The sequence below is a fragment of the Ascaphus truei genome, chromosome 20, assembly GCF_040206685.1.
Source record: "Ascaphus truei isolate aAscTru1 chromosome 20, aAscTru1.hap1, whole genome shotgun sequence".
NCBI classification, from domain to species: Eukaryota; Metazoa; Chordata; class Amphibia; order Anura; family Ascaphidae; genus Ascaphus; species Ascaphus truei.
The window spans coordinates 32,470,936-32,480,947 of NC_134502.1; the positions used below are offsets into that span (position 1 = coordinate 32,470,936).

The following is a 10,012-nucleotide window of genomic DNA, read 5'->3' on the forward strand; positions in this document are numbered from 1 at the left end:
CCCGCAGCCAAGTGCCCAGAAACCCGGAGAGGTGGCACCCGCGCGTGAAACGCGTCTGAGCGTCCCGCGGAGGGATTCCCGGCCTACGGAGGCCCTCTCCTCCCTGGGAACAGGAAACAGAGGTATTACTGAGACTGCCCAGGGTCTGGATTTCACAGCGTGTCCCATGGACTGAGCCTGGCACCTCTAGGACATAACTGGGACAGGACCGGGCGGGGGATGTCCGGAGCGGCGACCTCCCTCTGTTATTTTATAAAGTGCAATAAGATGCTACAAATTTCAATGTGAATAAAGCGATCCCCCCCCCCCCCCCCCCCCCCCCGGCGGGCATAATACTGTGATCCATCTCTTACGCCAACACTCCCACCTAGTGGCGGGTAACGGAAGTGACACGCCAAAGGATTTACAAAAAAAACAGTGGCAATATTAAGTGAAAAGAAGAATATTAATAACAACTATATTAGAAATACCTCCAATGAGAAGCATACATTATATATATATATATATATATATATATATATATATATATATATATATATATATAATATATATATTTATATATATATATATATTGTATTGTATGTCTTTATTTCTATAGCGCCAAAAGTGTACTCAGCGCTTCACATTTACTTTGGGAAAAGAGGAGAAGGCTCGTACGCTCACACCAGTAGCGGGGGTAAATCTTTCTGCTGCGTCATGGCGACACGTCACACCGTGTTATCATGACAACGCGTTGTCATGTGACGTCGGGTCACTGAAAGAGGGGTGTGGGGGGGGGGGCTCCAGAAAAAGCAAGACCCTCTCAACAAAGACACACAAAAATTTTCGCTGTAGTCAGCCTTGTGGGAAATACGCCTCTGACTATGTGTGTGTGTGTATGTGTGTGTGTGTGTGTGTGTGTGTATATATACATATATACATATACATATATATATATATATATATATATATATATATATATATATATATATATAAAGATTACCTCTTATTACCTCAACCTCCAATTAAACTGAAAATAAACGATCCTTGTTTGAAAAGACAGATTCTTTGTATGTAGATTACAATTAATTATTTATTCTAATACTAAGCTTCAGGTATTACAGGCTATATTCTTTTGTGGGTTAATTAGCAAATAAAAATCCCCGTGTGAGCACACGACACGCCGGAGACAGGTCTGCAGCCTGCCCTTCCCCATGATCTCTTCGCATACAGTGCTTCCACTGCAGCGAGGGATTCTGGGAAATGATATGCAAAACACTGTGTCACCTTTTTCTTCTTATCCATTGTAACATGGATCCCCGTAAGCGTACGCCTGCCGCATACACAGCGTTTCAGCACTGCCTGGGTTACAGAAGTGTAGAGCCAGTAACCTGCTCACAGACAGACACACACACACACACACACACACACACACACACACACACACACGTTCACTGTCAAAATCCTTGTTTTAATCCCACAAAATATTTCATATTTTTTGTGTTGCGTGTGTGTGTGTGTGTGTGTGTGTGTGTGTGTGTGTGTGTGTGTGTGTGTGTGTGTGTGTGTGTGTGTGTGTGTGTGTGTGTGTGTGTGTGTGTGTGTGTGTGTGTGTGTGTGTGTGTGTGTGTGTGTGTGTTAGTGTGTGTGTGTGTGTGTGTGTGTGTGTGTCATACACACACAATTATATTTATATACTGTAACTTAATATTTCGATGTATACACATTGTAACTATATACCCTGTAAATGAATAGGGGTGTGTATATACAAAATACTGTATACAGAAGTAGTATACTGTATACACCTATCAGTGACAGCCTCCTCCCCGCAACCACGTGTGCCCTGCTGCCAGCGGACTACATTTCCCAGCACGCACCGGGCGCCCGGCCGGAAGCCGCCTGAGAGTGACAGGCTCAGCCACGTGTGTCCTGCTGCCAGCGGACTACATTTCCCAGCACGCCCCGGGCGCCCGACCGGAAGCAGCCTGAGAGTGACAGGCTCAGGGCTGCCTGCAGCATCACAGGGCTTATTATAGGTTATTGGCAGGTGTGGGGTGCTGGGGGAATAACAAGAGGGCAGGGGAAGAGGGGGTGCAGGAGCCTGGACTGTGTGTGTGTGTGTGTGCAAAGAGAGGCCAACAAGGCAGGGGGACTGGGACTACTGGCTGTAGCATTATACCTACTGGTCATCTTCATGTGGTTACTGGTTTTACCATTGGACCATTTCTTCTTATGGCTACTGGACGTGGCGTTGGATTCCCTCTGAAGAGGCCATTGGATTCAGGATTGCATTTTGTTATGGGGGGGCTATTGACTTTTGGATTTTGCCCATTGCGTTTCCTCGGGGGACTGCGGGGTTAATAAATAGCGCCTTGCGTTTCCTCGGGGGGACTGCGGGGTTAATAGCTCCTTGGGGACTGAGGGGTTAATACCTCCTTGCGTTTCCTCGGGGGACTGCGGGGTTAATAGCTCCTTGCGTTTCCTCTGGGGGACTGAGGGGTTAATAGATCCTTGCGTTTCCTCTGGGGACTGAGGGGTTAATGGGGACTGAGGGATAATAGCTCCTTGCGTTTCCTCTGGGGGACTGAGGGGTTAATAGATCCTTGCGTTTCCTCTGGGGGACTGAGGGGTTAATGGGGACTGAGGGGTTAATAGCGCCTTGCGTTTCCTCTGGGGGACTGAGGGGTTAATGGGGACTGAGGGGTTAATAGCGCCTTGCGTTTCCTCTGGGGGACTGAGGGGTTAATGGGGACTGAGGGGTTAATGGCGCCTTGTGTTTCCTCCGGGGGTCTTGCTGGATAAGGGATTTTTTTTGCCCCACGGGATCTGTTCTCGAGGCTACGGCACCTGGGATCCTTCCTGTACAGTATTGGGATAAGGAAGCTACTGGATCTTACAACAGGATATATACCGGATTGGCCATTGTGGCTACGAGATCCGGCATTGAGGCTACCGCACCTGCAATATTTTTTTTGGGGGGGGGCTACTGAACGGGGTATTGGGGGTTTGGGATGGGAGCTACTCCATACAGGATCGTGGCTATTTCATATACGACTGTGGCTATTGAATTTTTTTTTAATGGGGGACTGTTACGTTTAGCTACGGGGTTTGGGTTTCCAGATTCTAGCCACAAGTTGTAGGCTTGCGGTTGTGTAATGTGGCTCGTGGCTACAGAATTTAAGACTGCGGCTACTTGATTTTCATTGGGAACTGACCCTATATTCCCTTCTCCCCTTTTTTTAAAACTCCTTAAAGCATATACCTCTTTTGTGGTATAATTACTAAACCCTTTTAACGCAGTATTCCTGTATGCTGTTTCTCCAAGCAGATTATAATATATAAATATATATATATATATATATTTCATGCAATTAGGGTATTAGTCATTTAGCTACAGAAGACCCCATAAAATAGCACTATTGCAAAAAAAATACCAAGACCCCCCCCATTGGCAAGAAACCTGAAGACCTTCCATACTCGGCCTGAAACTTTTGTAGGAATTTCCAGGCCCTGTTGGACTTTTTTTGAGGTCCTTTTTAACTTGTAGGACATGACTCCTTTTGGCCTCGATTTTTGTAGGACCGTCAAGATCTCGTAGACCTTTTTTTTTTTTTTGGTAGGATTTTTTCAGACCCCATAGGCCTCACTTTGTAGGGTCATTGAGGCCTGTTAAACTTGAGCTTCTGGTCAAGACCTTTGTAGGATATTGCAAGAGCCTGTGGGCCTCCCAACTTTGTAGGCTTTCGCCACCCCTAGAGGCCTTAATCTCTGTAGGCCGCTCCAGGCCAGCGAAGCCCAGTAGGCTGTCGGCGTGACCCAGATGGAGCGCCAACGAGCGGAACTGCTGGTTAAAATTGCCCGCGTGCGCCTGCAGTGCGGGAGGCCTGGGGACGCCCTCAACTACCTCTACCAGGCCCAGAGCCTTTACCCCACCCGGGCTGCGGCCAGCCTGATCCAAGCCATCCGTGGCGGCCATTTTGAACCAAGCGGCAGCAGCCGCCGTTTTGAACCAAGCAGTTACCGAGACAACCGCAGTTACTACACAGGCTGCGGGGACTGCGGGAGGGCAGCATGGGAGGAGGAGGAGGAGGAGGAAGAGGCGGAGGAGGGGGGGGCGCGCGGGATGGAGGAGGGGGAGGATTACTACGCCACGCTTGGCGTGAGGAAGGACGTCGGCGAGGAGGATCTGAGGAAGGCCTATCGCAGGCTGGCTCTGCGTTACCATCCCGATAAGAACAGCGCCCCGGGTGCCACGGAGGCCTTCAAGGTGTGATGATGAGGGCGGGGGGGGCGGTTGGCAGGACACGAGAGCGCGCATGCATGTCATTTGGGGGGGGGGGTTGGTTACAGCTCCCTGCAGGGGCGCAAAAATGGAGGCTGTGTATAGGATGGGAGGCACAGTGACAAGGATGAGTTGGGGGGGGGGGGGGAGGGAATTGAGCGTAATGGGGGGGTGCTTAGTTCTAATAAGGGGTGAGACTTGTAGTAGTATAGTTCTCTTGGATGGAGTCAGCTGTTGGCATGTGTTATATATGTTCATGCACAGTGTATAGTGTAGATGTGTGTATGTATATTTGTGTTGATTGTGTGTATATATTGTACGTCTTTATTTATATAGCGTCAAAAGTGTACTCAGCGCTTCACATAGAATAAATATACGTGTGTGTGGGTGTTACACACACACACACACACACACACACACTTGTTCACTGTCAAAATCCTTGTTTTAATCCCACAAAAATATTTCATATTTTTTGTGTGTGTGTGTGTGTGTGTGTGTGTGTGTGTGTGTGTGTGTGTGTGTGTGTGTGTGTGTGTGTGTGTGTGTGTGTGTGTGTGTGACCTGTTTTTTGGGGGCCACTGCTAAACAGGCCACGCCAAAAATACGTATAATAACTCATTCAAACCTGGAATGTGACAGTGAATTAGAACTGTTCTGTATATAGAAGTGCCCATCCAAACCTTTGTTATACCTGGGTTCTTAAAAATAGCCTCTTTGCAAATTGAATCGCACGGTTCATTATTGATGTTAATAACAAAAATAGCTTCTTCTTTTTTCTCTCTTTAAAATAGCCTTTTTTTTTTTATAGAAATAGCCACTAAATATTACAAAATGGGATTACAAAATGGCCGCTGTTCCAGTTGCCCATTCTTTAATCATGTTTTTTCCCCTGCTTTTCCAGGCCATCGGAAAGGCCTTTGCTGTCCTGAGTGACCCAATGAAGAGGAAGAGCTACGACCAAGCCCTCGACCAGGCCCATGCGGACTACGAGCCTGATCTGACCCCCGAGGAGCTGTTTGACCTGTTCTTTGGGGGCCACCCTCCGACCCGGGCAACTTACAACTTCGGGGGGCGTCACCAACACCAGCCAAGACCTACAAGCAAAGAGCAAGGTAGCGGACGGCCGCGGTGGCAGGAGGAAGGACAAGATGGCGGACGGCCGAGGTGGCGGGGGGAGGAGGGACAAGATGGTGGAACGCCACGGTGGTGGGAAGAGGAGGAGAGACAAGATGGCGGTGGGCGGCCGAGGTGGCGGGGGGAGGAGGGACATGATGTCGGAAGGGGAATGCAGGAAGAGGCGGAGAGACAAGATGGTGGGCGGCCTCGGAGGCAAGAGGAAGGGGGACAAGATGGAGGCCGGCCGAGGCGGCGAAGGGACGAAAGGAGACAAGATGGTGGAAAGGGAAGGCCACAGTGGTGGGAGATGAAAGGACAAGGACATGGTGGAAGGCCTAGATGGCGCGAGACAGAGGGGAGACAAGATGGTGGACGGCCTGGGAGGCAAAAGGAGGCGGAAGAAGAGGGCAGACAGCATAGGCCGGCCTACTCTGCTTTCATTCAGGTCCTGCCTGTGCTGCTTCTGGTGGTGGTCTCTGTTGTGGCCCAATTGACCGCCACAACTCCAGCCTACAGTCTCCACCATAGGCCATCCTCGGGCCTAACGGTCCCCCGGGAAACTCTGAGCCTGGGCGTCCCATACTTTGTGGGTCGGGATTTCCAACGGCAATACCGGGGGGAGCCCCTGGCGGAGCTGGAGAGGGTGGTGGAGAAAGAGTACGCGGAGCAGGTCCAGGCGGGGTGCTGGAGGGAGAAGCAACAGAAGTCTGACTTGGCCAACCTGGCCCGGCTATATAGGGATGAGAGACTGAGGGAGAAGGCCGAGACCCTCAAGATGGAGAACTGCCAGAAGCTGTCCAACCTTTTAGGGCCTCGGAGAGGGGGGTGATCCTACAGAACGAAGGAGGGAGGGGAGACTCTAGGAACTAACTTATGGGACTGCTACAAGGATTGTGACCCTTAAACTAAGTTATAAAGACTTATTTATGGAAGGAAAGACCCTACAAACGATTGTATAGGACTTCTACAAAAATTGGAACCTGTGACCCTAAAACTCATTCATGGGACTTCTGCAAGGAGTGGAATTCATGACTCGGAGTGGGAAACATGACACTACAAACGCCTTTAAAGGATTTATACACCATGACCCTAAACCTCCTATTTATTTCTATAGGGAACCAATCACCCTAAATTGTCCCTTAAAAAGAACTTCTGCTGGACGACAAAATCCACGTAGAACTTCTTCAAAGGGTAACCCAGCATCCTAAATCCTCCCGTGACCCTATACACTTAAAACTTTTCCAAAGAGAACCTATCTTCATCTGTGAGATTTTTCCTGAACCCTAAATCCTTCTTTATAGGATTTCTGCGAGGGTTACATACCACCCCTTATATCTTGGGCTACGGCAAAAAAGGGGTGTTCCAGGAACCTACATTCTCGTGTGTAAGGCTTTATCGAGGAATGGGAATCCACCTTAATTGTCCTTTTTATGTAGGATTTCTGCAGATAAGGCGACTCGTCATCCTAAATTCTTGTAGGACTGTTAGTGGCGCAGCCTCGTAAACTCTTAGGATTAAAGTTTAACGGTATCCTAAAACCTTAATGATGGAATTTCCTCCAAGGAAGATGATGCATGACCCTACACTATTAGGATTTTACGGGTACCCCAAGCCATGATAACAGGGCTTTCGTAGGGCACACTAAACCCTCCATTTTAGAACTTTGCTACCTAGGTCAACTTGTCCCTCTAAACCACGGCAGTCCTCAAGGGCCACCAACCAGGTCGGGGCTTTAAAGGAATATCCCTGCTTCAGCACAGGTGGCTCAATCGTTGACACGGCCACCTGTGCTGAAGCGGGGATATCCTTTAAAAGCTGACCTAGTTTGGTGACCCTTGAGGACTGGAGTTGGCCACGCTTAGTCGTTTTAATAGCATGAAGCCATCTCCTACACCCTCTTATAGGACTTCTACGCAGGGGTTTTACCCAGGGCCCTAAATCCTCAATTTATGGGGTTTCGGAACATTCTGCGGGCGGGGGTCCACCGACAAGCCTAAAACTTTCACCAATCGGGCGTCCCTAAAAAGGTCAAACTAGTCCATTGAAAACCTTGATTGGTTGGACATGTCACCATTTAGTTATTGGACATTTATTAAAAGACCTTCTTAAATCTCTGGACTTGGATGCCACATTGCTTTGGCAGTGAAAGGGTGTCATTATTCTGTGCTTTTAGTGATTTATTTATTAATTGTTGCTATTCTTTTGTATGTACATGCGTATTTATTGGATGTTTTGATGTCATTTGCTGAGTATTTATTAAATGTCAATGTATACAGTGTGACACGTTATTGAGTCTCTTGCTGTATAGTGACACAGACAGAAGGGAGCTATGAGTCTGTCCCTCCCCCCCGCAGGGTGACACAGTGACACAGACAGAAGGGAGCTATGAGTCTGTCCCTCCCCCCACAGGGTGACACAGTGACACAGACAGAAGGGAGCTATGAGTCTGTCCCTCCCCCCGCAGGGTGACACAGACAGAAGGGAGCTATGAGACTGTCCCTCCCCCCCGCAGGGTGACACAGACAGAAGGGAGCTATGAGTCTGTCTCTCCCCCCCGCAGGGTGACAGTGACACAGACAGAAGGGAGCTATGAGTCTGTCCCTCCCCCCGCAGGGTGACAGACAGAAGGGAGCTATGAGTCTGTCCCTCCCCCCGCAGGGTGACACAGTGGCACAGACAGAAGGGAGCTATGAGTCTGTCCCTCCCCCCGCAGGGTGACATAGTGACACAGACAGAAGGGAGCTATGAGACCGTCCCTCCCCCCGCAGGGTGACAGTGACACAGACAGAAGGGAGCTATGAGTCTGTCCCTCCCCCCGCAGGGTGACACAGTGACACAGACAGATGGGAGCTATGAGTCTGTCCCTCCCCCCGCAGGGTGACACAGTGACACCGACAGAAGGGAGCTATGAGTCTGTCCCTCCCCCGCAGGGTGACACAGTGACACAGACAGAAGGGAGCTATGAGTCTGTCCCTCCCCCCGCAGGGTGACACAGTGACACAGACAGAAGGGAGCTATGAATCTGTCCCTCCCCCGCAGGGTGACACAGTGACACAGACAGATGGGAGCTATGAGCCTGTCCCTCCCCCCGCAGGGTGACACAGACAGAAGGGAGCTATGAGCCTGTCCCTCCCCCGCAGGGTGACACAGTGACACAGACAGAAGGGAGCTATGAGTCTGTCCCTCCCCCCGCAGGGTGACAGGAGGGAGCTATGAGTTGGTCTCCTCCACTGCAGAATAAACAGTTTATATATCTTAAACCATAAATCAAACATCAAGTACATTTAAAGAATCAGATGTCAGTGTTTTGCACTGGTTTTGTACCAATATTTTGATCAATTCCCCCAAAATGACAATGTCGCCATCTTGGTACACCCTGAATAACACCTTACAGATATGTTATCAGCCAACTGGACCGAGGCATCCTGAGGAAACTCTGAAGAGGTGATTGTGCGCCATCTTGCTGCACCTTCAGAAACATTCTGCCAGTGTAAATATGACTGACAGCCATCTTGCTACACATTCAGAGAGATACATTTATACTGTGTAAATGAGATGGCAGCCATCTTGCTACACCTTCAGAGAGATACATTTATACTGTGTAAATATGAATGACAGCCATCTTGCTACACCTTCAGTGAGCTATACAGTGACTGTGTAAAAATGAATGACATCCATCTTGCTACACCTTCAGAAAGAGATACAGTTACACTGTGTAAACAGGAATGACCGCCACCTTGGTACACCCGCGCTGCCTCCACAGCAGCGGACAGGCCGCCATCTTGGTACCCCAAAAAGCCTCGCGTTGCCTCTTCCGCAGACTCCTCCTCCCCTCGCGAATCATGGCTGCCGTGAAGATGCTGCACCGTTTTGGCGGCCCCCTCACCGGCGGGCCCCCCTCCGACATGGACTGGATGAGCCAGGAAGTCACCACCGGGGTGAGTGAGTGAGGAGGCCGGGGGGGCGGGCAGGGGGAGGTACGCGAGGCCGGGGGGGCGGGCAGGGGGAGGTACGCGAGGCCGGGGATCCGGGCGGGGAGGTGGGCCCCGTGATGCAGCAAAATCCAGCAGCATCAGCCGGCTCCCCCCGCACACAAAGGGACTGTATATATCACTGTATGTATATATATATATATATATATATATATATATATATGTGTGTGTATATATACATATATACATATACATATATACACACACTCTGTGTATATGTGCATGTGAGATGTATACAGTATAGTGTTTGTATATGTGTATATATTACTGTATGTATATATGTATATATATATATATATATATATATATATATATATATAATATATATGTGTGTGTATATGTATGTGTGTATATATATATATGTAGAGGTATCAGTATCGTGTTAGCCGAGCTTCAATAATCAAAAAATAAATAGATGATACCGTTCTGTGGCTAACGAAATGCTTTTATTTGTGCGAGCTTTCGAGATACACTGATCTCTTCCGGCGATGTTACAATGAATGAAGCAAGCAAAAGGTATACTTAAAAACAGTGTCTCTTGGAATGTTATCTGTGCTGGTCCTTCCCCCGGTGTGGATGTGTTTTATGGCTAGAGGTGTCAAAGGGTAACTGAAAGCAAGTGAAGAAAGAGTGTGTATGTGTA

General features: G+C 48.9%; 2 protein-coding genes across 2 annotated transcripts in view; both read left to right on the forward strand.

Annotated features, from left to right (window-relative positions):
* Positions 1–1,955: 1,955 nt before the first annotated feature.
* Positions 1,956–7,658, forward strand: LOC142470883 (dnaJ homolog subfamily C member 18-like). Its single transcript, XM_075577684.1, has 2 exons — positions 1,956–4,246; positions 5,163–7,658. Exons 1-2 carry the CDS (start codon positions 3,800–3,802, stop codon positions 6,204–6,206), a joined length of 1,491 nt encoding a protein of 496 aa, XP_075433799.1. The 5' UTR covers positions 1,956–3,799; the 3' UTR covers positions 6,207–7,658.
* Positions 7,659–9,065: 1,407 nt separating this feature from the next.
* Positions 9,066–10,012, forward strand: part of PSMB6 (proteasome 20S subunit beta 6) — a 12,489-nt gene continuing 11,542 nt past the window's right edge. Inside the window, exon 1 of the mRNA XM_075577686.1 lies at positions 9,066–9,315. Within this exon, the coding sequence (XP_075433801.1) occupies positions 9,103–9,315 (213 nt within the window). The 5' untranslated portion in view covers positions 9,066–9,102. The remainder of the gene's footprint in view (positions 9,316–10,012) is intronic.